Raw genomic sequence first — 27,735 nt, 5'->3', positions numbered from 1 at the left:
CTTCCTTACTTCTCCAAGAATTGAAAACTCTGTCATTTGTGATCACTATGCCCAAGACAGCCTCCAACTGTCACATCACCCACAAGCCCTTCTCTGTTCACAAAAAACAGGTCCAGTGGGGCGCCTTCCCTAGTTGGCTCACTCACCAGCTGTGTCAGGAAGTTCTCTTCCACACACCCCAGGAACGTCCTAGACTGTTTCCTCTCTGCTGTATTGTATTTCCAGCAGACATCTGGTAAGTTGAAGTCCCTCCCAAGAATAAGGGCTAGCAATTGTAAAACTTCTCCCAGCTGCTTATAAAATATTTTGTCTGTCTCTTTACCCTGGTTGGGTGGTCTACAACAGACTCCCACCATGATATCTGCCTTGTTGGCCTTCCCTCTGATTCTTACCCGTACTCAACTCTATCATCACCGTCATTAAGCTCTAGACAATCAAAACACTCCCTAACATACAGGGCTACCCCACTGCCTCTCCTTTGTTGACCATCCCTTCCAACGAGTTTATAGCCATCCATTGCAGCATTCCAGTTTTGCAAGCACCATCGGACCATCAGAGGCCATATATTAATTACACAGCCGCACAACACTGCTTTACAGGTAGCCCACAGGAATATTACTCTAGTTAGATCAAGGTAAGTTTTGGACAGTGTTGAGATTTGAAAGACTCCAGAAAATTTAACTCTCTATCTTTAGGATGACTGTGCTGCTTGTAAACATGGAACTACAGTTCTGAGTAGATCTTAGAGCAGACCCTCTCCTTTTATAAAAGCTGACAGGTTAAATTCACTGCAGAGGCAGATTTAAGATTTCTCAATATTTGAGCATACACTTCCACCTTCATCTAACATTTTGTATTAACTTTCATGTAGAACCACTTGAAATTCTCAAATGAATAGTACACTTATCCACAAATACTGTGAGATATAATTATCAAGATCACAAATGCTTCAGTCTTTGGCATACATGGACTCTATGTGTTAGGCTTAGTATCACAGCATGCACCAATACAGTACATATTTACTATAATTGGAAAGAATGTAAATTATTCTTAACTTCATTAAGGTTGTAAAACGACAAGGCTCAGTAAAATTCACAAGTAATAGATAAAATATCTTCATCTCCCTCTGAAAATCCAATATACACTGGTACTAATTAAAGTACTAAGTAAGTGTTTGCTTAAATATTGCAATAGTTTCAAACCAAATCACTGTAGAAATGGTCAAAATAAGTTTAAGTTCTTCCAGTTTTCTTCAACTCCTGTAAATCTCTGACAGAAATATATACAAATGTTTTTCAAGGGTAATTTTGAGCTTACATTTGAAAGTACATTTATACATCTATAGATCTAGATTGGACCAGAGGCAAGGCAAATATTAAATCAAGGCAAGAGTGCCCCTCAGTGGCAGTATGTTGATATAAAATATTTCCCACAACCATATGATACTTTAAAATAATATTCTGAACATTTATTTTCATCACTTCGGACAAATGCTCCATTAAATCACCTTCTTTCAAAACTATATCCTTACTAAGAATCAGGTCTTTTTAGCACATACAATTTAATAATGAATGATTAAGTATTGTCGTGGTTTAGCCCCAGCCGGCAACTAAGCACCACGCAGCCGCTCGCTCACTCTCCCTCCCACAGCGGGACGGGGGAGAGAATTAGGAAAAACCTCGTGGGTTGAGATAAACACGGTTTAATAGGACAGAAAGAAAGAAGGGAACAATAATGATAATACCAACAAAGGAATGTATAAGCACAAGTGATGCCCAATACAGAAATTGCTCACCACCCCGTGATCGACAGCCCGTCCCCGAGCAGCGATTTCCACCCCCCCGGCCAACTCCAGTTTATGTACTGGGCATGACGTCGTATGGTAGGGAATATCTCTTTGGCCAGTCTGGGTCAGCTGTGCCGGCTGTGTCCCCTCCCAGTTCCCCGTGCACCCCCAGCCTGCTTGCTGGCAGGCCAGCACAAGAAGCTGGACTGTCCTTGACGGCTCAGCAACAACCCAAAACATCAGCACATTATCAACAGTTTCTCATCCCAAATCCAAAACACAGTCTCACACTGGCTTCTGTGAGGAAAACCAGCTCTATCCTGGCTGAAACCAGGACAAGTATGTACATAATCAGGCATAAATATTTTCTATAAAACAACAGTTACTAAATATATATGCTTATTATAGCTGAGTGTTTTGTGATTGGGTGTGTGCATATGTCTACACTTCCCTGTCATTTTTTTTAAAAAAAAAAGAGAGACTGATTTTTGACTTCTCACAAAAATTCTGCAGTATTCAAATTGTTTATTTAGTTTTGTGTCATGAGCAGTAAGAAAGCATGCAGTAGTTCTTGAAGAACTTTAAAAACTACAGTATCTGAATTGCCTGTAAGGCTTGCTGTGTGTACACAGGTTGTATTCATTCACCGAAAGAGTAAAACTTTGTCATATTTTGGAGTATTGTTCACACATATGTTGCTTTCAAAGCCTATCCTGAAACCTGCCTAGGCTCCTTCCTCTGCACTGTGGACATTATAGAAGCATACATCAAGAATATTCATTACTTCAGGCCGAGACAAATAGCACCTCACTGCAGCTGATCACTGGGAACAACTGATGGGTATTAAACAATTGTATGGTAGAATTGGAATAGAACAGACAGCTGGTGTACTTTGTATGTACATTAGCACTTGTTATCTAATCTGGTTGTCTCTGTATTCTTCCTGATTTAAATAAAATCAGGCCTTGAAGTATAACTATAGTTTAATGTTTTTGGGGCTAAATCATCTCCTCCATCATATTTGACATACATAAGTGTAAAAAATAGAGTCATGGCTGATGACACCTTGTGGCAATGATCAAAAAAATCTTCATCAGTGTATTGGGCAGGAATGGCAAGGTTTTGGTAGTGGCGGGACCTACAGAGGTGGCTTCTGTGAGAAGCTACTGGAAGTACCTCTCCCAATTACTATCCTTATCTTGAATTCCTCATGCCCAACACTGGGTGCCAAAAAGGACTGTGGTGGGTTGACCCTGGCTGGATGTGAGGTGCCCACCAAAGCCACTCTATCACTCCCCTTCTCAGTTGGACAGGGGGGAGAATATATAACTAAAACCTAGTGGGTCAAGATAAGGACCGGGAGATCACTTACCAGTTACCATCATGAGCAAAACAGACTCAACTAGAGGAAATGAGTTTAATACAATTAGCAATTATTTTACACAACAGTATAATAATGCAATGTTACTAGCTTCCAAGTATGGTGACCAATGCCCAGGAATCTGAAATCTTCTGAGAGTTTTAGCAAAGAAATTCTACTCACATACATCATGGGAAATTCTCTTCAAGTACAGTACTTCTACTTACTAATTGTAACTTTGTCTTTATCCCCCAGCATGACATTGTTTGGAGTGAGATCTCGATGAACAATCCTTTTCTCTTTATGCAAATAACGAAGAGCTAGACAGAGCTTAAAAATGAACAGAAAGAGCCTTACAAAGATTCTTAAGTACAACCTGTATAAAGGCATATAAAATTAAATTAATATCTGATATTAGTGCCTGATATAATAAGCATTACTTTGTCATTTATTAGCCTAACAAACAGAAATGGTGCTACTAGTTACATGCAGGAAAGTCCTGGTAATAAAAAAAATAGAGGCTCTTACTTGGATAAATATATGCCATATTCTTTCTTCTGTAAACTGTTGTTGCTTTTCCTTCAATGAGTGAAAGTGTTCTCCCAATGGCACTCCTTCTATGAGCTCCATGACTATGTACAATCTGTCATCTAGATAAAAGAAAATTAATTAATAGAATGTTACATTTATACAGAAGACATTTGAAAATGGAGTATTTGAGGTTAAAATACATTTTAAAAGCTGTGTTTTTTACTTTTTAAAAATTTATTTGTACAGACAAATACATTTTAATCATAGTTCTACTCACTGTTTTTCCATTTTTCCCTCAATTTATATCACAGCAACTATAAGAAATTCAGTGCCTGATATACACTCAGTGGGCTGGTGTATGTAGCTAGCTCTTTATAAAAAAAGAATATGGCTGAGCAATCTGTATCATTCATTTTACTAGTCTCTATAGCTTTTCTCCCTGCTTAGCATTCCAGTTGTAAATTTGGGATTCTTAACTCTGTAAGATGAGAATGATGCTTTCTACATATTTACTTTGCATCTAGTTTTACTGATAAACAAATATAAATATTATTTCTTACCATTTTTTCAACTTTAAAGGAATATAAGAAAATATTACCATTTATTGCTCAAATTTGACATGTTCCTTCCAAGTTGTAAGTGCTTTTATTATATATTTTTATTTCTTCATTATGTACAATGTGGTAATTCTCTGCATTTATACTTACTTTCCAAGAAGGTTCTATAATACCGTACAACATTTGGATGATAAAGCTAGAATGAGGAAAGAAATTTAGATGTTTAGAATAGTCAAACTGGTGCACAGTGTTTATAATGTTTGGCTACACATTGGAAGGAAGGATTCCACAAGGATTCCTCAAACTTGCTTATGAACTGCATTGCCATAGACCTTTGCTGCTACCCCAAACACAGAGAAGTGCTGCGCATTACTAGAGCAACTAGGAGAAATATACAGTATAATTCCTATCCACTCCCCCCTTAATAACTGAAAGAGAGCAAATGAAGTTTGAAGAAATGCAATTATACCTGCATCAAAGTACTGGCTTTCTTAGCCTAAGAAAACTAACGACCAGTCTGGTTTTTTCATTTGCAATTACAAAAAAGGCTATCTTCTCACTGTATTTTAAACCCAAAAATTCATTAAGTGGAACAAAGGCTCATCAGTTTTCTATCACAATCTTAATTTACAGAATCCCTGAAAAAAGTTCAAACACTGCCAATACAGAAAGTAAGAATCTTTAGTAATAAGCATTTGCACTGCTGCTAACACTACAGTAAGAAGGTTTTCAATATTGACAGCATTCAGGTAAAAGAGGCCAATATTGTACTGATGGGACAAAAATAGTAACAGCAGCTGGAAGCCCTGTTATATGAGAACTCACGGTTAATAATGCTAATAGCAGAATGCCCACATATGAAACTAGAGTCCATGAGACATACTTGCTCTTTGATGATGGTTAATTCAGAGACAATGTTCTTTACGCTGCTGTCTCTGTCTTTTTTGTTCTTTCCAAATGCTGGATTGTGTAAATTGACTTCTTTCATTGCCAGAAGATTTTGTCCATTATGTTTTCTAACCTATTAAAAAGATAAAAACCTTGTAAAATTAATAGAGGTTGGAGAAAGAAAGGATATTATTACGGCTGCCAGATTAGTTATCAGAGTCATAGATTTTTCTGTGTATGATATGATTAGTCAAAAGAACTGAAGCCCCATAATGCAGGTTAGCAGTACACTGCTGAACTTACCACAGTGTTTGAAGTAACATTATCTGTGCCCAGTGTTGCTTTTCAGATAAAACATGTTTGAATTTCTGTGTGTTTACACAGATTTGTTAGCCTTTGCAATAGGCAGAAATGCTGTTTGTGGAAAGGAGTTAAAAGAAAGTAAAAGTAGGAAACTTAAGAGATACACTAGTCAAATACAAGAGGGCACAAACAAAATCACAGTAAATATTAACAATAAGCCCAGATCCATAAAGGCCTTTTCAAACCTGCATCCTCCTATTGAAATTCAAAGGGCAGTAGTGCCTAAAATAGGTATTAGACCCTCTTCATGAAGCCTCCCCTCAAACTTGTAAATTAATATCAAAAGGGAAGTTTACCTTATATACACTTCCAAAAGCTCCACTGCCAAGGTGCTCTAAAATTGCGTAGTTACCTATATGTTTTGTAGGTGCCTTATTCTGATTCATGCTCTCAATACTTTCAGCAATTTGCTTCAATTTATCCTCCTGGTTATACATTAAATAACAAACAAATAAATATAAAATATTTCATGCCTTTCTTATGCTAAGAATGTGCTAAGAATACAGCTTCTTAAAGCTACAAAGGTTTTTACTTGCCTTTAATAAATTTAGCTTTAATACCAACTCTTCATAAGCACTGATATCACGCACATAATGTCCAATATCGATGAAGATTTCAAACAAGTCAGTAGGGAAAAGTCTACAAAGGTTTAAATGTTGATATATTTTAGAAACAGTGCACACAGTAGCTATTAATCTGCAGCAGAGACTTTCCAATATTTATTATTACAACTTACGTTAGAACTTTCTAAATAATACACTTATTTTTTAACCTATCTATTCAGATAATAACCCTCTAACACTACATACATAGGAGTTAAAGGACCTTTCAAAAGTCAGACTTCAGCCTCCATGGATTGGGTATTAATATAAATGTCAGTATTAATATAATACTCCAAACAAATATAAGCCTCTTGAAAGTCAATGCATCTCCTGAGTTTCCAGTCATTTTCCTATTTTTCTTATAGTACTTTATGTTATGCTTGTTGTCACTTTATCCGAGATCCTTCTTGTAATGCATTAAGTGATAGAATTAACATTTCTCTGCATTTAAAGAATCATGACACTCATTTTAGAATTTTTGTCCAAGAAGTCTAATCTAATAGATGAAAAGGACTGAGAAAAGCAAAAGCTAACAGATAGTAGGCAATATCTAAAACATCTAAAATCTTGTAGGCTAGCACTGATGCAATGCCAGAAGGGTTACCTGTAGCTGTGGACAGGACAGAAGTTGCCTGTTACTGTTCTTCTTATTGAAAATAAATGATATTTAAAAAAACACGTCTTTCTGATTGGAGTGATAACTTTTGAAAGCTATCCTAAAGGAGTTTCACAAAACATTTTATTAACATACCTTTTAAAGATATGTCGATTTCTTTCCATACTGAAGAGAAATCTCAGGGCTCTGAATGCATAACACTACAGCAGAAAAAAATACTTAAATTAATGACAAATTTATACACAAATGGAAAAGCTGCAGATAAACATTGAGGATTCCCCTTGACTTTACACGTTGGTAAACTTTGTACTTAAATGACTAGATAGATTATGTTATTAACCTTATATTAAGTTCCTCCTGTATTTTAAAAGTAGGCAGGGCCATTAAAGGAAAAAAAAAGTTTAAAAAAAAGTGGGTGACTATAGCTATGACACACGCTGAGGAACATCTAAGTCCTAATCTTTTTTTTTTTTTTTGCAGATAGCTCAAGCTTGAGACCTGCTCTCTTCTCCAATGCTGCAAAAACGTAAGTGTAATCAGTGCTTTTTTAATGATGCAGTAGAAACAGCATTTTGCATTTTTCCTGAAAAATGCAGCGTAAAAAAACATAAGTTCTAACAGGGGACAAAAAAGAAAAGTGAGAAAGAGAGAATGGTCAACTTTTTTTTATAATACTAACTTCACCATATTTACAGAGATCTTTATGTACCTCAGTTTCTACCTTTATGGACCTTAGTTCCGATATGATCTCAACTAAAGTTTATTTTTAAAACAGCAGGTTTTAAACACTGGCATGTACTTAATACGTATGCTTTTGTGCAATTCATCTTTAATTCTGTTTATCAAGAGTCAATAATATGGCACATATATGGCTGACCAAACAAAGATGACTGTATAAAGTAAGCCAAAGGGAAATAAGGTATTGATATCTGAAACAATACAAATAGTAAATGTATTTAAGATAATTTAGAATTACTTTATTGCATCAGTGACTAAAACACTACTACAGTCCAGTGTGATAATCCCTATTTAGACAATGGTAACTGTCTTAGTGACAATTGCAGAATTAATGCCCATGTTAAAAAAAAATTTCAATATACAAAAAATGCATTAGAGGAAGAAAATCAAGGCCAAATGCTACTTTTGAAGGAAGCAGGATCCTTGAAATTTTACAGAAAAGGAATGTATGTTAACGCTGCCAAGAAGCCGTTTCTTTTATGGACAATGGGTTTTTTTAATGCAAAGTAAACTCCCCATCTCAGTGGAATAATGGTGTGTCTAACATTCCACTGAGGATCACAGTCACAACTTAGCAAAAATAACAAAAAAAACCCCAAAAATAACAAAATAACCCAGACTGTCTGGGCCATAGTTGCTACCTTGAAAGTTTTTCATTTTAGAGGCTATACAGAGATCCTACTGTAGAAAGCCCACCAGTGAAGGGACATGATAGTAGATTAATAATGAAATAAATAGATATTTTAAATGGCAATAATATTTGTCTATTTCACAGTAGTTTTGTGAGATTAATATTTAACATTTGTAATATGCTTCAGTTAAGGCATGATGATTTTTATATATGGTACATATGCAGAATAAGTGGCTGGTATCACTGCCATCCTTGAAGCAATGGAATAAGATCACCAAGGTAGTAAGGTAGAAAGAAGATGAAAATTCAATCATTGAAAACACAGATAGTGGAGCAGTAAAGAAACCAGACCAGCACTGCAAGAATTCTAAGAAAAATGCTTGTGAAATTCAAAAAGTGTATTCCAACAGCTGCAACTGTGTTGCATAGCAGTAACAACAATAAAGGCAATACAGATAGCAGTGTGAGAATCCGAACAAGATTTCATTAAAAAAACAATTCTTCTTACTGTTTGCCTAAAATAGATTTAGTTTTCATATGTAATAATTAAGTCTGTTATTAATTCACATGGCTTCATGTTTAATCCAACTACAGTTGCTTAGTATCTCTTTGTGAGTTGTTTTCTATCACACTCTGCTGGAATCTAAAAATCTCGATCGGCATAAATTAAGCTACTTACACTTGTATGAGGCAACTGTACTGAGCATATGCTCCAGTTTAGACTCCATGTCAGTCTCATAGTCTCTAGTTCCTCTCTCTAGGAAGATTTTAATTTATCTCACTCTTCAGTTAAATCAGCTTAAGTGCTCTACAAAACCTCGTTGCTGAAGAAAAGTACATACTGCACTGAATCGGCACTCTAACCCTAGTCTAGAAGAACTGTGATGAGAAAGACGACACTACAATGAAATTTTTTTGTAGAAATGCCTTCCCTCACTATCAAGGCATGTCTACCTGATTAGGCAGTTGAGCAGCTATGTAGATATGTTATAGTGTAGGGCCACGCCAGAAGGAAGACCAGGTGAGAGGCAGGATTCACCTGTGCTAAGGACGTCCTCACACTTGCCCACAGAAAGGTAAATGGAGCAGCAGTAGTTGTGTTCATCCCTGAACCCCAGACCACTACTTTCCTATAGCTTAGAAAGAGACACCAACACCATTTCACAGAGACTGGAGAAGAGCTACCAGATAATTAATTACTACTGATAACTTTTAGCCTAAGTTGACTCAAACCAGTACATTTATGGGTGTTGATATGCAAAACCAAGAGCCATTCTATGTTTATTAGCTCTATATTTATCCTACATTTAAATTTGCTCTACTTCATGTGATGTTTTCCTGTATTTTATTTAACAGCCAGAGTAAGATGATCCAGAAACAAACAGGTATTAGTGTGAAATCTACAGTGAGAGTCAATAAAGACCAAGGCACTAAGAATATCTGATGATAGGAAGCCTGAAAAAGCAGAGGAAAGATTATCGCAAGGAAAATATTCACCTTCCTTTACACTACATGAGGTGCCAGAAACAAAGTAGATCAGAACAGAAAACCAGAAATTGAGTCATTATTTAATTTTCAGTTCCTGGGCCATTTATTATTCCTGATTTTGTTTTGGTAGTGGGGGTTTTTTTTCCCCCCCTTTACGTAGATTTTTTTACTGCACTTTAAAATAAACTTTAAAATCATTAAAAATTCTCAGGGACCGTTGGGGGCTTTCAATGTGCAATGATAATAAAGGGAGTTACCTGTAATAAATAAGCTTTTTCAGCATTCCTTTCTTTGTTTGGTAAAATCAGCTTTGCTATTGTATATATTCCATTTGCCTGGAAAAAGGTCAATATTAATAGCACTCTTCTGCACAGAAACCACAAATAAAACCCAATGTTACTTCAGATAAATCAGAAGCTAATACCAATTGACAAGTTTGCAACATCCTACTTCACACCTGAATTATAATCTCAAATTACTTAAGTGTACATAGGAATTAAATCATTGTTACATTTAAATTGATACTGCAAAGAGAGCTTGTGAACAGATAATGAGGCAATGCGTCTATCTCTAGAGGTGAAGGAAATAGATTTCCTGTTACCATGTGGATACTTTGAATTGTCAGGAACCAAAAATCCAGTCACAATAAATATAAACTGGGGAAACATCAGAAGTGATAGCTGAGGAATACATCTGTGACTCAAAGGGGGGCTTATAAGAAAGATGGGGACAGACTTTTTAGCAGGGCCTGTTGCAACAGGACAAGGGGGAATGGTTGTAAACTAAAAGAGGGTAGATTTAGACTAGATATAAGGAAGAAATTTTTCACAATGAGGGTGGTGAAACACTGGCACAGGTTGCCCAGAGAGATGGTAGATGCCCCTGCCCCCCTTGGAAACATTCAAGGTCAGGCTGGATGGGGCTCTGAGCAACCTGATCTAGTTGAAGATGTCCCTGCTCACTGCAGGGAGGGTGGACTAGATGACCTTTACAGGTCGCTTCCAACCCAAAGATTTTATGATTCAGTAGGATTTTGTGAAAACCATACTGTATTTCAGCTTCCATTTTCATGTAACCGTGTGTCCTGTGTTAATGTTGGTTTGATAGACGGGCAGTGGTAGGTTTAGTTACAGTACTGCTCCCAGTTATTTGACAAGCTCCCTATTGGAGACTATTCTCCTTGCTAGCACAGTTGAAGGGAATATGTGTCAGCTCTGCTGCAGTTCATGACATGTTTTCTTCAACTGTTCATGAAGGTAGAGTTGAGCTAAGGTTTTAAGCTGTGCAATAGAGCCACTGAGTCATAAAACACATTCTGGCCTGCTACCAGAATTGCTGCAGACTGCTACTGAGGCTGTTGAGACAGGACACAGGATGGACAGGTAGAGAGCAGCTACAGAAGAAGCAAATGGTTCTCAACTGCCTGAACCGAGTCCTTTGCCACGGAATGAGATAAACCTTTAGAGGTCACTTAGATTGACTTTCTTAGCACATAACTGAAAGAACTGCAAATCTTCTTCCTCTATCTGTTTTTAATCTGAGTTCCTTCACCTTGTTCATCATGCAGCTCTCTATTAAGTTATACTAGCACACAGGAATAAGTAGTATTTAAAATGAAAGGGGTTGTTGTAGGGTGGAACTCCAGTTGAAATGAACATGCTTGAAGCTATGTCCTGATCTGAAAGAGGGACATTGACTGGTGTTTTGACAGAGGGAGAGGTTGTTCTTTTTTAACAGGATGAGTGGGGGAAGAAGTTAAGCTTGAAACCTCTTTTTCCAACCTGCACATCGTCCCATCAATTTTTAAGCAATTTACCAACACCAGCTATCATACACTGCTAAAGATTTTTTCTGCATTGCTTATGCTAAAATCAGCCTTTTATTTCCCAAGTCCTTCAGGCATTAGATTGTTTTCAAAATATATCCAATTTAAATAAGTGATATTTTATTTTGATGAAACCAGACTCAGCCTAAAATGTATGCAATTATATTGTTCAGCTAAAAAGTTCACTAAAACTGTATGGTTTATTGAAAAAATTTTAGCACTTAAGATACATAGAAAATGTTTTCTAGACTTACTTCCATTCCTTTCCTCTTAGCCAATAATTTTGAAATATACATGAGCTTCTTTCTCAGTCATATTTAATGTCTTTGTTCTCTCAGTTCCTCTAGGAATACTTCTAGTTAGGTTTTAAGCTAACTTGAAGGCTTTGATCACTGACTTAACATTTAGAATAGAAGAGCTGGCTACAGATTTTAGCTGGTATTAGTGTCCTAAATATTTGTGTCTTTGACTATGTCTGGAATACAATCCCTGATATGGTTTTCAGAACCATAGAGTCTAGCTGATTTAAATATTACATTTTAAAATGTAGTTTAGAAACACGGCCCTGGGGATGGAGTGCCAGGAAGCTAACTCAGAAATACCAAACTCTGAGGAAAAGATAAATTGTTTGTGAAACGACAATGCACCAATATTAAGCTGCACAGAGTTTGTTTTAATAAGCTTCATTAAATTCAGAATTTGTGTTTTCCAGTTAATACCATGATTACTCTTATTTACTATCCTATTTTGAATATGGCAAAAGCATGGCAAGAGATGCCAACCAAACAACCAAAATAAACCCTGTCTGAATAAATCTGTTTATTCTCCCAGACAACTAGATATATATGTTGATAATTTTGTGTATGTGTCTCTGTGTGTAAATGTATAAAGAAACAGAAATACTAAATTTATAGAAAGGCATATTTTCCAATCTCTTTCAAATGCATTTTGTTTGTTAATTAAATGGTGGTGACAAATAAGAACAATAAGTCAAATTATAAGCCATAATGCCTTACCTAATTGAATAAAGTCTTCCTACCTGTACAACCTGGTAAGCGTTAGTCTCATTGAGCACCAGTTCAGTAATTGCAGCACAACAAGCTAGAATAAAAATTCGGATGTAACATTTAGGGCCAGATTCATAAAGATATTCAGATAGTGTGGTGGGTTAACCTTAGCTAAGGGCCAAATGCCCATCCAGCTGCTCATTCACTCCCCCTCCTTAATAGGATAGAGGGAGAAAACAGGATGGAAAAGCACTGCTGTTTCTTACCCCTCCCCTCCTTTTTTTCCTCTCCTCCTCTGCTCACCCAGCATTTTTGCCCTTTCTTAACTATGTTTTCACAGATGTACCACCAGCTTCGCTGATGGGCTTAGCTTTGGCCAGCAGTGAGTCTGTTCTGGAGCCAGCTGGAACCAGCTGTGTCCAGCACAGGGCAATCCCTTACTCCTTCCCACAGAGGCCACCCCTTCAGGCCTCCTGCTAACAAAACCTTGCCACTTAGACACAGTACAGAAGGCTAAAAATATAAACAAGTACTCAGTCAGAAGTAAAAACGACCTCTGTAAGTTCAGTGCTTACTCTCTCTCTTAGGAGTCCTCAAGGAAAGCAGAAGTAACCCAGAAATATGCTCCACACTGGCAATGTGTTTGGTACTGCAATTTATTTCACATTACTAACTCTTCAGAGGTAACATTCATGATAAAGTATTCAAGAACTCTTACGTATTGTGTTACAGCTTTCAGGAAGATACTGCAAAGTCTCATGTACTCCTAGTAAGGATATTTTGTGTTCTCCTTCTATAGTCACTGGAAAAAGACATGATCCTCCAGAAGGCATTTCAGAATGGATAGCTATTGAGAAATCTCCTCTAAATGGGATTCTCTCCATAACTACTGAGGAATCCTTGCCTGACTGATAGTCTTTAAAATACCACTTTGAAAGAGTTCCATCATGATGAATTCATAATTGATCTACCACAGTAAGTTTGGATAGATGGAAAAATATGGCCAAATAAAAATAATCTCAGGGTAAAAGCAAAGTTTTATTTTTATATATATATATATACACACACACACACACACACACTATATGTATACACACACACACACACACACAGAGCATACATATGTTTGAGATGTTTTTAGAGGTGGAAGAAATATATATGATTCCCATGTACTTAATACTTTTATCTTCTGCTTCTTTCTAAAAAAAGTCGGGTTTTTTCAAAATACATGCTGGTATTGCACATTTAGAAATAAATACAGCTGACTTGGTATTGACTCCCACTCCCTCAAGCAGGTATAAATGTTTACAACGTCAATTTTTAATCCCTTTGCTCAACTGTAAATAAACACATAACAGAGTATTAGGCTTTATAAGCATACCTGCTTGCAGTGAGAAAGTATTTTCTTGCATCTCATCAGGACTCAAATCATCTGACAAATGAAGATGCTGGATCCTCCCTGCTGCGTTTGCACTAGATAAACTTCCAACTGAAGAGCGATCGGAAACAAGATTTCTTTCCCTGAAAAAAAAAAAAAAAAACAAAACAAAAAACAACACCAAATCAAATTGCAGTGTGAAAAAATGGCTTCATATATCTTTGTTAACCATTTCTGAGTTCTGAAAATTTGTATGTTTTTCACTAAATTAGCTATTACACTTTGTAAAAATAAACAAGCTTTTAAACAGAAAATTCCTTCATCAAATTCATCAATTATATTCATAATTCTAGCTCACTAAATATGTGCCTAATAGGGAAACTAAGTAGACAGTAATGACATATTTATCATCTACTCATTATTTAGTGTCTGCACTGAAAATATGAAAAATACTTTAAGATAACAATGAAATACACATAGCTGAAAAAAATACTGCTTATTCATTATGTTCTAAATAGCCTTTTAATTTCTGCAGACATCACATACAGCTGAACAAAACAAAGATGCCATTTGATAAAACAGGGCTTGGTCAAATATATCTTAATACAGGAAGCTATTACATATAATGGCCACAAGGCTGAAGACTGAAAACCTACCCCTGTAATATATGAAGGAGATGCTTTATTCCACCCCAAATCCGGATTTCCACACTAGTCTCAGGGTCTTCACAAACCTGTACCAGAATCCAAACTACACTCCATAGAAGTTTGAGATGATCAGAATGGAGTAAACTGAGCAAGACTGGAACTCCTTCATACATTTTTATTTGCTCTTTGACTTGTGACTCTGCACAGAGGAGACGTAGCAACTCTGCTGTAATCCTAAAAAAATTCAGCACAAATTTTTAACAATAACTCCGTCATTGCTTTGTAATGTCAGTTAGCAAAGGGGAAAAAAACACAGCAAATGTTTAAGAAAAAGCAGAGACCTCCTATAAGAAGTTAAAGAAAACTTCTTAAAGTCACTGTAAACTGGCTGAAGTCACTGTTTAAAAAAAGAAAAAGGAGGTTGTCCAAATTTTCACAATGGATGAAATTATCTTTACATTGAGTTTGATTGTCAGCATAGGCAGCCACGCATACACAGCCAGGATGGAGGTGGCCAGGTGGACTGCAGTCATCCATGGTACCACCTTCTTGTTAATGGATTAGTACTACAAGTAGCACTGACTGCATGAACTTGTAAAGTTCATGTGTGGAATTAGAACAACTCCACAAATAATCGTGATTCTTATCCAGTATGGTTTGAATATTATGTTTACAAAAGGGATTGGATACATCATCTAAAAGTTTAATACAAGATTTTAATTTACTTCACTCCAATTAAGGTTGACTTTCCATAGAAAATACGGTTAAATATTTTCTTTTCCATCTGAAGCAAAAGAGCTGCGTGTGTGTTTGATGAAACATACAAACTCAGATTCATACCTGAATTTAAAATTATTAACTAGCATTGAACTTCACCAGTTTCCTCTCTACATTCAAATTCCAGTTTTTATAACAAACTTTTAGTTTACATATAATCTAAATAATTTCAAACTCAAAACCTAAATAAAATATTTTGTCATATTCAATTTCTTTAGCTTTAGTCACATGTAAAATAATTTATATATGTGAAATGATTAAGCATGAAATTTTAAAAATCTCTTCAGAATTTTAAATGTGATAAGTGACATATCATCAAATTTGAGAGTCTCTTGGTTTCTTACTGAAATGCAGATAATACTATGCTCAGCTAGCAGGCTTAGTTGAGATGAAAGGACATTTAATGAACTGAAGAAATCTTTATGATTTTCTGATTGAAGGGTGTGGGGTCTGATCCAGCCCCGACACAAACTACAAAGCTATACATCTTGCAATTTTTTACTAGTTTATATTAGGCATCCCAGGAACCGTCAGAGTTCAGCGTTCTTTCCACCTAACCACTCAGGTCTGCCAGGAGCAAAGAGATCATAGAATCTTTAGGTTGGAAGGGACCTTTAAAGGTCATCTAGTCCACCCTCCCTGCAGTGAGCAGGGACATCTTCAACTAGATCAGGTTGCTCAGAGGCCCATCCAACCTGACCTTGAATGTTTCCAGGGGGGCAGGGGCATCTACCGCCTCTCTGGGCAACCTGTGCCAGTGTTTCACCACCCTCATTGTGAAAAATTTCTTCCTTATATCTAGTCTAAATCCACCGTCTTTTTTTAAGTTTAAAACCATTCCCCCTTGTCCTGCTGCAACAGGCCCTGCTAAAAAGTCTGTCCCAAACTTTCTTATAGATGCACCAAAAAAAGCAATTGCTATCAATTTATGATAACATCACAATTTATTTGCACCACACTGTAGGCCATCAGTGGAGAGAGAGGAGACAGCTTATAACAAAACTACTAGCAGAGATTTTGCTGTATCAATATCTGACTGAAAATACATAGGTGTCAGAATTTTACCTTGAGTATATCAAAGTGGCACATTCTCCAATTCCTCTAAACAAACATGACCCTAAATAAAAAAGTCAAAATATATTTTATCACAATCTAAAAGCGAAGTCTCACCTTTTGGAAAGCAAATCGTATTCATGTAATATCACCAGCAAGTTCTCAACAATGGTGAGCTCACTTATCTTCTCCCTACATTCTGGGCTACAAATTGATTATTCCTTGTATTTATATCAAATTAAATCATGTAAAAAACCCACATTGCTCTTTAGCCTCCCTCCTTATACATTTGACCAATTATTTTCTGAAGTCTTAAGTAATATCATATTGTGCACACAAATATTTAAAGCCACAAAATATGCTGGGTCAAGAGTAACATTGCAATAATTTCCAATTTTCCCAAATTACAAAAAAACGTAATGGAATACAAATTCCCAATTACAAAAAAAGTAAAAGTGAATGCATAAAAGTAAAGACACAAATGTATTTCATTTTGTTCACACTAGAAATTAAGCACATTTTTAGAATCAAATACAATTTCCATTAATATTTGTAATGTACTCCACACACGTTCTTGCCCAGTCCAAATGTAACACATTTAATGCTGTGATGAAAGTTAAATGAAAGTTGAAAAGGTATATATAGCATCATTTAAATTAATACTGTTACTTTAAAAAAATTAAACTGAAATACAATGAAACAAATTTGGGAAAAGAAAATCCAGAGAAATCTTGGTAAATAAACTTCTACTGATCTCAAGGAATTGTATCTATTCTTTTCAGTTTTGTCATTTTCCTTATAATTTTTCATTTCAAAGATAAAATTGTTATACTTTGTCTGGAAGTCAATAGAACAATAATGTAGAAGCAGCACTTTTCTTCTATAAACTATTAAGGATGAAAGATGCTGTATCTTCCTTTTCTTCCCTCCACATCAGGGAAAAAAAGTCTTATCTTTATTTAAAAGAGTCATTAGTGAAGAGACAATGCATATACATGGATTTGAGTGTATGCATTCATTATTTGCTACACTGAACAATATTCTTCACACTTCAGACCTCCATAGAACAAGACCTCATTTTGAAAAAAAAGTAGCCTTCCTCATAAACAGTAGTTTTAATATTGTGTCAAGAGATAACATTAAAATGCTTATTGTGAACTACAGCACGTTAAGTTGAACCTACCTTTCTGCTAGGCTAGTCAAAGCAAGGAGGGCACCCAAAAGCACATTGCTGTCTCTGGCAGATAACAAATTTACTAAGGTCTGGAAAATTAAACATGAAACAAGATAAATAAAAAGAAAATAACATAATTTATATTATGACTCAAACATATTGAATTATTTCTTGAAAAGTCAAAATTAAGATACCAAATCATTACACAATACACTAAAAGCCTTAGGTACATTTAAAGTACACTTTAAGTACACTTAAATATCCACTTGAAGTCTTAGAATACACCCAGTCTTAGGATAAGCGAGGATGTTTCTTTCCAAACTGCAGTTAACATCTCTCTTGACTGATAAAGCATCTGTTCAACTTAATATAGCATTGTAAAAATCTGTTTCTGTGTAAAATACTTCAGAACTCTAAATCACGGCCTCATGGAGATTAAATTTCAGCTTATATTTACACAATGCGGTATGTAATTTAAGGCCCTGCATATATTCTGTTAATGATACATATCGAAGTAAACTTCATATTTGTCTAGATTCTCTAAAAATATGTTGTCCAATACTATCTGATCACAGTTTGTTATCAGAGTTTAGAGATCACTGTTGATCTCTACTGTTTCTCAGTTGGGCCACAAATCAGCAATGGTTAAGTATAGATCCTTAGACTGACAGTAATGTATAGCAAGTGATTTCTAGGTTGTCACTGTTCCATTTAGACACAGAATACTTCATAAGTGAAAAATCATAGCATAAGTTTATATTAAAAATATAAAATATATTTATATTTTAAATTACATAAAACAATTTAGATCATAGTAACATGTAACACAGGACAGTGTAAATGTGATTACTAATTTTTATATGAACAAGTTTAGTCTAAACATTTAAGACCTATTTATGTCAAACAAATATATGCATATATAACCATGCATCAGGCCAATTAACTTACAAGAAATAATTTTTATGGTACTACTAATACATCTGTAAAACACAGAACTGAGATTATCTTACTTTACAAGCTTGACAAAGGAACTTACTCCCACCTAGATCAAACCTGAAAAGCATAAGTCATTCAGTTAAGTAGCTAATTGGTTATAATTAGCAATTTTATAAAGCACTTACTTTATGTGCTCCACTTGCTATAACCCATTCTCTTTGGTCTTTAACAGCAGCAAGCTTTTGGAAAATGTCTATGGAACAGAGGAAGTCACATAAATTGAAGTTTTACCACCTAATATTTTTCATTTTACTGATCAGATAATAAAGCAAAACACTGGATAAGTTCTTTGAACCGTGACTAGCTCATTTTACTCTGTTATTTCATAACATGTGTGCATAAAGAGGTTTAATTTCTTAAAGAAATATTACTTATGTGTAAAAACAAGATGTGCTTTTCCACAGCAATTTCACCTTTTACTTGCATGATGATGCCTACAATGAATCTAGTAATATCTTACTAATTACCATCTCAAGTATTTTAAACATTTTAACCCTCACACAAAAAGTTGTAAGTGCCCTTATAATTTATGTTATTAGCTATTAACACTTACATGTCATGTTGACCAACTTGTCTACACTATGCTGCTCTTCTCCATAACCAAGATAGCCATTTGCTACTGTTGCCATATACTGCAAATAGGGGGGAAAAAAAAAATAAAGGATACCATTAAAAATAAAGTTTTAAGAATTCATAACCCTAGAGTGTTATGCACAGAAATAGCCTGTAGGTGGTGCATCTGCTTCACGAAAAAGGTAAGTCTGCACCATCCCGCGTACTTTTGCTGTAAAACTTGTCCGGGAACAGAAGAGAACTTGGAAGTGTAAGAACTCAAAAAGCAGCTGTAATATTCCACAAGAGGAAAATCAACTGAACAGTATCAAATACAACGACCCTAATTCTAGGGCCCAAATTCCCTTCTTAGCAAGCTGCTAGAGGTTGATAAGAGTTTTCTGGGGAATTATGACTTCAAGTTTCTGCTTTCAAACTTTTACCTCAGTATCTACTATTGGCCACTGTTTGGAACAGCCAGATGGATCTTCAATCCACACAGCTGACAGGCTCAGACCCTACAAAACCTATACAACTGCCCGGGGTGGGGAGGGGGGGAGGTGGTTTGGTTTTTGCGGGGGAACACATAACCAACTGGTGGGAAATGGTGGTGAACCTTTTTTTAATAACAGGCTGGTCACATTTTTTCCAGGAAATGAGAATTATCACAAGGATGTAATGTTTGTTAGTACACAAAATCATTATATGATTCGTGGCATCGCTTACATATTGGTCTTATGTATGGTGGCATTTTGAAATTTCCAGAACACTGTATAGGGAAACTACAGCAGTTTCAAGCAGATGGTACAGAGAGGCTAAAACTACAGTAGTGGCACATAATGTAGAAATAAAACTCACATGAGGACGACACTACTATGTACTATGCAAAGTTGTATGGGTGATAATAATTTTATTAGTGTTCTCTACTAAAGCACCCCAAAACACTTCAAAATGAGAACTTTTTTTCTATCTGAAACTGCCCCCAAAAAAGAAAAACTGTTTTTAATACTGTATAAAATAGTCAAATGGAGGACTTTAGACTTGTGATTTGGCAAGAAGATTTGGATGCATAGTTCACCTCAAAATTACTGCCACCCTCCAAATTTCATGGGGATTTTTGAAAGTCTCAGCTATAACTTTTTTGAAACTGCATTTCAGAGCACTGGAAACCCATTTAACACTTAATTTTATCTTGCTTCAGGGGACACAAAAGATTAAATTCTCCAGAAGTTCAGAAATAAAAATTGCATCTCATGAGTTTTTAAATTCTCTATGCCAGCAACACATGCATAATAAAAATGATTATCTATTATACAATTTGTATTCTTGCTGCAGAGGACTACACTTGCAGAAGTTGCCAACATCTCAGCAGGTCACTGCACTTTGCACTGTGCAAGCTCCTCAAAAAGTAGGGCTAAGCGTTAATGACATGCCACATTAGAAAGCACTAAGCAGCTCCTGTGGGAACCATATCCATCAGAAACTAACAATCTTTAACTGCTGCAGCGTTTCAAACAGGTGATTGCCTGACCAAAGGACTCACAGCACACATTGGTTCTTTGAAGTACAGGTGGCTCCATAGACATTGATGAATGATGACTGCATTCCAGAAAGATACATTTGTTATAAAAATTCTGATTTTTTCTAGAAAGAAAACTCCCAACAATTTCACAGATATTCAAGATATGTCGTATCTCACTGCTAAATTGGCACTGATGAAGAAGTATTAAAAACCCAGGAGTAAAGCAGTATTAACATAAACCAATAACAATACAGCAGTCAGTTATCAATAATGTTTTGTAATGCAGAAGTACTGTAGTTCCCAAATTTAAACGTTTTCAACATTCTATCACTATGCTCTTAGCTTTGTAAAGTCATTTGCTACAGTTCAGGGTGACTATACTCATCTTCCTTCAAAAGTCTACAGTTTCTTTTGACTGAACCAATTTTACTAACTTTTCTAATCCTTCTCTCACTTCAGGAAGCATTTGTTAAGCCTCCTAAGTAAAAGTCCTGAGTTAAATGCTGCTAGATTATAAGAGTGGTTTTGTGCACTAGCAAAAAAAACCCCACACCAATTACTTATGTGCGTTTGCATAGGAAATGGAATAGACTCACCTCTTTCCATAAATTAAGAATATATGTACACAGCTTTTTTACAGGGTATTTCATTCTGATCATGATAAACTGACATGCAACATCATAGACAAAGGTACTGTGAGGAATTCTACCTGAGCTAGATTTTCAATCCCACCCAAGCTTTGGAGCATTTCCTAAAAGAAAATTAAAAATAAAAAAAGAATGAGTCAAAATACAGAAAACACTAGATGAGAGAACACTGGAATATAAATGCTCTGTTATGAATGTTGAGAAACCTTAACTTCAGTGATCAAAGTCAATGGATTCTGCAGACGCTTAGCACCTTCAGAGTTCAGAATAAGCAGATATATAAATTAATAAACAGATAAATAAAAACACAGAAGTGAAATTTTAAAGATTCTAAGCCTGGAAAAACTGTATAAGCTTTGGAACATATAGAAAAGAAATACATGAAAACAAATGTCTTAACAGATGCCTGAGGCTTACTCCTATGAATAACAACTATAATAGCCAGAATAAAATTAAAAGCTACTTGTCTGTAGTTCAGAGCATTAGGATGCTAGGAGGAATAGGCAGCTTTCAGTTTTCATCACTTACTGCATTATGGGAATTTTAAATATCTATATGGTAATGTCAAGTATGGAGCCTAGGGCTCAGAGCAATGACCAAGCCATCTGTTACGGAGATTTACAGGTTCTTTGTTAGGGTTAGCAACAACACGTTACATAAGAAATATAAGAAATTGAGCAAGTTATACAGTAAAAGTGCAAATTCACTCTTGGAATTTGTTTGTTTGCAAATCACATCTTCACATATAGAAATATAGGTACGCATCCATAAGAATGCATGTTTTTATACACATGCACCAACACAACTCATACGCGTGATGCGTATATGCATTCTCTTATCCAAGCAAGAAACAGTACTTTGACATACTGACCTGATAGCATGGATCCCTCATTAGCAGTCTCAGGCAGATTAATACTCTAAGAAAATGGATGGACGGAGCTTGATTAACCCACTCCCTGTAAAAGAAATATTCAAAACATAAACCAAATACAATTTTTAAAACTGTTAAAACACTTAGATAAAACACTTTGATTCAGGAATCAACTGACTAGATTAGTGACCTACAACAGCTGTACAACATACTATACTATAGACCTTTTAAGACCATTTATATTAAAACGTAGCAACAGCTTTAAATAAATTGATTTCATTATATGAACATTGCCAGCCATCACTTATTATCACTGAACTGATGCAGGAAAGTTCAGGCTTATCTCTAAGCACAAACTGATCATGCTTTGATATAAACTTAAAGTGTTCAGATCAAGGCACAAAAGGGCAAAATCACTGACAAACCACATATCAAATGTCAGTGTACAAAATACACTTATATAAAAATATTTTAAAACCACATGGGTGCTACAGAAGTAAAAATAGCTACATTTAAAATAATTTTTTGAATTATCATAATCTATCCTGAGTTTTAAAAACTCTAATACTGTTAGTCCTTGGGATAATTTGTTATTTAGTTTAAATGTTCTTGATATAGGATTATACTTTGAAATAGAATTTCCTCTTTTATATTTCTCCATACAATTCCCCAGCACAAGACTTGGCAGAAAACACAACTCAGATTGGCACAAAGCATCCGGGGCAGTGATCCTGCGTAAAATACCAGTAATGGAATCACTATTTCCATTGTCTGTTGAAAGTATATGTCCCCATTTTCCTATTTAAAATAAACCTAAAATTGGATGTTTTTGCAGTGGGTTTTTTTTGTTGTTGTTTTAACCAAGGGGACAGAATCTGTAGTATCTGGGCAAGTTTCCAAGGAATGGAAGAAGTCTATGGGATGTGGCAGTTCTCTTCCCTTTTTATCATTTGCAGTTGGGAACGATGCCAATGACTAAAAATATTTTGGTAAAAATAAATGTTTTACAAATAGATACTAACAAAATCTCAGCCCTTCTGTGCCAATATTCTGTCCAAAGTAATACTATTTTTCATCATGCTTCCATAATTGGCCGTTTCAGAACAGCACAAAATTTTCATGGAAAGAAAACAGCAACCATATATTGGTAGGAAAAATCTGTAGGTCAGATTTTAAAGTGGCCTGAAGATCATTGCCACAGCAGTTCCACAAAGTTATTCTTGCAAAAAGCTTTGCCTCTTGACAGAAGTTAGTTTCTCTTAATGGAGAAACTCATCTGTCGCATTTCCAAGCGGGGACAGAATTCTCCCAGCCTGGTTAACATTTGAGAGCCTCTTCTACTATAGTTACATTTACAATACACATTACTAGGTACCCTAGTGTATATCCAGCATATGCCAGGACTTTTTCTGCCTGCTTAGTTATACTCCTTACCTAAACTACTTAAGCTAAATTGATCACAGCTTTTTTGTCAACAGAACTACCTCCAGCCAGGACTTCTGCCAACAGAGTGATGCCAGTAAGTGGGTGTCATTTTTTCTTGCACCCCAACCAACATAGTTATGCCAGCAAAAGTATGTAGCACAGATGAGGGTGACAGTTTCTAAGGCTCTGACACAGTGCAATGGCAGCAGTTCCAAAGACAGGACACCATCACAGCCATAGTAAAATGTTTATAAAGAGCAACTTAATCATTTTTGTAACTGCGGTTCTCTTACGGGTTTTACATATGTACAAACATATGCTTCTTATATGTGAACCTTACCTAGGTGCTTTCATTTACAATACAAGGCTGGTTTTGCTATACCATCAACAAGTACTGAAGAAAATAAAAACTAAAATGAGTTAGATACGGCACAATGTATAAATAGAACTTGGGAAGACACAATGTAAGTTATTCTTAGATTTTTGGCAAACGAAGCTGAGCCACTGACATCCTATTGGTGGGTACTGAGATGATAAAGTTCCCTTGAAAAAAAAAAAAAAAAAAAAAAAAAAAAAAAAAAAAAAGAGGTACCAGATTTACAAATCACTTAAATGATCTGTCTTAAACTCACTGCTATTTAGATAATCAAAGATCAGATCCCTAGTTCTCTAGTTAGTTCTGAAAAAGAATGTTAGCAAGCGATCTGATTTTTTTTGTGGTTTTTAGGTACTTCTGTAGATTCTAGCAGTTACACATTAATGCCTTTACATGCTCTAGGATTCTTTCTTTAAGCTTCTGTACCACTTAAGATTTTTCAGAAAATGTACTTGGGCTTTAAAAAGGAGAAATACAACACACTGCAGTGGTGTATAATAATAGAAATCCTGAAAAACACATTCTCTTTTTTTTTTTTTCACCAGAAAATATCTTTTTCTATCCCGCTTATTTTTTTTTAAGGTCTTGCACTTCTTCCTCACTCAAATGAGAGCAGCATAAGAAAGAGTTTTCCCTTTCTAATCATGTTATACACACAAATACAAATAGATCTGAACAGTAGCATAAACTCATCTGAATTTTATGAAAGCCACTGACCTTTCTATATATAGGCAGCAGTCCACAAAATACAAATAAAATCAGTAAAATAAAAATATACTGACCTGCAGGTAAGTCGGTTCTTAACTAAAGCTGTAAAGATCTCTTGAAACAGCTTATGTTTGGGATGTTTGCTAAAATTTCTCTCATTCTTGTAGGTCGCACTAATAAGGAAAAAAATAAAAGAAAAATGCTGAATTGTTGATTATCTTGCCACAGCATAATTTTAGATTGCCAAAACTTAACATGACCGAAAAAATATTAGAAATGTCATATCAGCAATTACAATGGAATAACACAACTTCAGATTTCCAGACATTAACAGCATGGAAGAAGAGTCTGTCTCATGCATAATTTGGGACTATTATAATGGTATAATATAAACTTTCCAAATAAAGAAACAGTTACTTTGTTTAAATTGACTATAGTAACTCTCAACAGTGCACTCTGCTGAGTGGGAGCATATGTCTGAAATTTACAGAGGCAGGAACATTAGCAGTTAGGTTTAGAAAGTTAAACATATATAATTCATATCTCGGATAGTGGGTTAACATGAAAGTACAAGTAACAGACTTAAGGACAAATACAAATGCTTTCAACACCTCAAGATACATAAAGATGTCCAGAGATACACCACAGTGTCTTCATATTAGCTTTTGGTTTTTTTACCTAAAGTTTTCAAGCTCAACAGCTTCTGTTGATTCTTGCCATTGACCACAGGGTTTTTGTTCATTGCTTTTGACATTTTTACAAGCTCTTGTCACACTGGTTTGACCACTTTCAAAACATATAGCTGGAAGCTAAGGAGTAAAGGGATAGTACTCATGAGTCAAACACTGCATTTTAGGTTTTATAAGAATGTTATCACCCAAAAGTACCTTTTTCTCAAGTTCTGACTTGAGCTTTGGACCTATAATCTGCCATTATAAGATATACACACACCCCATGCAAACCAAAACTGATGTGGTAGAAAACTGATGTAAAGCAATACTGGAAAAGAAGTACATGGAGATATATAAAATGTGAAGGACAGTGTCTTCTAAAATTTATAATAGTAAAGCTCAATAGAATCTGCAACACACACTCATTATCTATGCTCCTTACCTGTCCTAATTCTACAGTTTCATACCCTTCACATTCTTTTTAGGCTGTAGAAATCAGAAGTTTCAGCTTTCTGTTCAGAATCAATTCCATGCCTCTATCCAGGAAGGGAGTGCATAACTCCTGTCTCACATGGCCAATTCCCTAATTAATTTTGTCATATCTTTTTACAGAGTAGAAAGGGAGAAATTGTTCTGGCATTCCAAGGACTCACACCAACATCATCATGTGTTGGTTTTCTTTGCTTCAAACGGCTAACACAAGCTCCAATTAATGACTTGAGGTAAAGGAGATTTTACTGTGTCCTGTAAGTTTCATGCATTGATATTTATGCCCTGAAGACTTTTACCTGAAAAGTTATTCTCCAGAGACAAATTCTTTATGGTTAAAATTATTATTTTTTTAATTTCATATTCTTTACTACTCTTCATCATCTTGTAAGTAATACAACTCTAAGCCTACCTTCTCATGACATTGTGGAATGGCATGGAAGAAAGCAAATCTATTAGGCTGCTTCAGTATATGCAACAATAAAAAAAAAAAAATTAAAAAGCAATCGCACATCCACTACAAAAGATTTCACTAACATGTTTAAACATAATGGAACACAATATCCTAAGTATCTGCTACAATTCATAATCACCATTACTTATAATTAGACAATTCTATATTATGTTTAATAGTTATTGAAAAAATAATAGTTATTGAAAAATACCTGTTGGATGCTTGACTGAACATTTAAAAGAGACTGAAGTCTTTTAAGATCACAATAATCCCTAGGATAAAACACAATAGCATAAATACATGTTTTAATAGTTACATAAAAGTACTTTTGTAAGAGTCAAGGTCAACCAGCAACAATGCCACTGACAGAAAATACAGTTTTCTAGTGTTGCCTAGTGTCCCCATTTTGCATAGAAAAGAATTTATAGCTTCTCTAGAATGCCTTAAATCAACAAAGGTGTAAATAAACTTTGTGACCAGAGTAACAGTTGTCATGTTTATACTGCATTTCAAATTAAAGCATTCTGCTTTGGCAGCTAGTGCAAATTCCACATGGGTCCTGTTGAAGTTCAAAGTAAGATGTCAGATACTATACCTCATAGAGATCGCATGAGGTTTTTTGTCTGTTGCTTTTTCTGTGCTCTTCAACTTTTTGTCCTGATCAGGCATTGTGTAGCACTATTATCAAATGGCTAAAAACTCATTTCCTTAAAAATAAAGTAGATAGAGAGAATTATATCATTGCAGCCAAAGCAGCAAATCTCTACTTACAGAACCAACTGATTAAACTTTTTCAGAAGTTTTAAGAAAAAAGTTTAAGGGAAAAAAAAAAAAAAACAGCTCTACCATTTTCTCAACATGAACCCTTAGGAATTATATGATAATATCCTTTAGAATTCCAAATATTAACAAGAAAGTAATTAACCTAACACACAGAAACCTTATTTTCCCAACACATGGGTAGATAATATTGACTGTCTTGCTATTACACTTCATTTTTATTGTGATTTTTCCTTTTCTTGCATATTATTACCATTATTTCTCACCATGGATCATCTATTTATGTTGATGATGTGTTTACAGACTGTCATCTTACAGCAGTGCTTACAGAATGACATCAAGGTTGTATCATACAAGCTGTTGTCCAAACAACAGAGAATATAATGGTTTTATCATCTAAATAAACAAGACAGATGAAGGGCAAAAAAAGGAGGTATCTGACAAATAAGTGAGATGCATACATCATGCAGTCTACCAAAGAACCACAAAAATTTTCCGTAGTTTTGAATTTGCGTCTTCTGAATTTCAGCTGAATGCCCTATGCCAGTAGTGCCCAGCTTTTCTTGCAGTGGGACACAGAGCTTATTTCCACAGATGAGCAGAGCTGTATGTATGGCCTGGCCTTCACCAGGGCCATTACTGCATATTAGATCCACTGCAGACAAACGTTCAGTCTGTAGGTCTGACCTCCCACAAAAGCCCACAGCTTGTTGCTTGCATAGCATACAGCATTTGTTCACTGAAAATCTTATAAGGCTCTAGAAAGAAAGACATAGAAAGAGGATAGTCAAGAGGAATCTCTTGCTGCCACGAAAGCAATTAT

The 27,735-nt window shown here is 35.4% G+C and overlaps 1 protein-coding gene across 1 annotated transcript in view; it reads right to left on the bottom strand.

Moving 5' to 3' along the window:
- NEK10 (NIMA related kinase 10) overlaps positions 1-27,168 on the bottom strand; it is a gene marked incomplete at its 3' end in the record, with an annotated part of 106,520 nt that extends 79,352 nt beyond the window's left edge. Inside the window, exons 1-21 of the mRNA XM_081996485.1 lie at positions 26,728-27,168; positions 26,344-26,404; positions 25,197-25,327; positions 24,593-24,691; positions 22,010-22,094; positions 21,201-21,242; positions 18,971-19,049; positions 18,543-18,610; positions 17,431-17,510; positions 16,365-16,451; positions 14,427-14,651; positions 13,774-13,913; positions 12,425-12,486; positions 9,818-9,895; positions 6,839-6,903; positions 6,022-6,124; positions 5,782-5,910; positions 5,118-5,255; positions 4,385-4,430; positions 3,675-3,796; positions 3,374-3,476 (exon numbers count right to left, since the gene is read on the bottom strand). Coding sequence (XP_081852611.1) covers positions 3,374-3,476; positions 3,675-3,796; positions 4,385-4,430; positions 5,118-5,255; positions 5,782-5,910; positions 6,022-6,124; positions 6,839-6,903; positions 9,818-9,895; positions 12,425-12,486; positions 13,774-13,913; positions 14,427-14,651; positions 16,365-16,451; positions 17,431-17,510; positions 18,543-18,610; positions 18,971-19,049; positions 21,201-21,242; positions 22,010-22,094; positions 24,593-24,691; positions 25,197-25,327; positions 26,344-26,404; positions 26,728-26,801 — 2,017 coding nt within the window. The 5' untranslated portion in view covers positions 26,802-27,168. The remainder of the gene's footprint in view (positions 1-3,373; positions 3,477-3,674; positions 3,797-4,384; positions 4,431-5,117; positions 5,256-5,781; positions 5,911-6,021; positions 6,125-6,838; positions 6,904-9,817; positions 9,896-12,424; positions 12,487-13,773; positions 13,914-14,426; positions 14,652-16,364; positions 16,452-17,430; positions 17,511-18,542; positions 18,611-18,970; positions 19,050-21,200; positions 21,243-22,009; positions 22,095-24,592; positions 24,692-25,196; positions 25,328-26,343; positions 26,405-26,727) is intronic.
- Between the last annotated feature and the right edge of the window lie 567 nt (positions 27,169-27,735).

The sequence above is a fragment of the Phaethon aethereus genome, assembly GCF_964289735.1.
Source record: "Phaethon aethereus genome assembly, chromosome: 2".
In the NCBI taxonomy this organism is placed as follows: domain Eukaryota; kingdom Metazoa; phylum Chordata; class Aves; order Phaethontiformes; family Phaethontidae; genus Phaethon; species Phaethon aethereus.
Note: the sequence above shows the minus strand (reverse complement) of the source record. Positions and strands in the feature narration are given on the sequence as shown.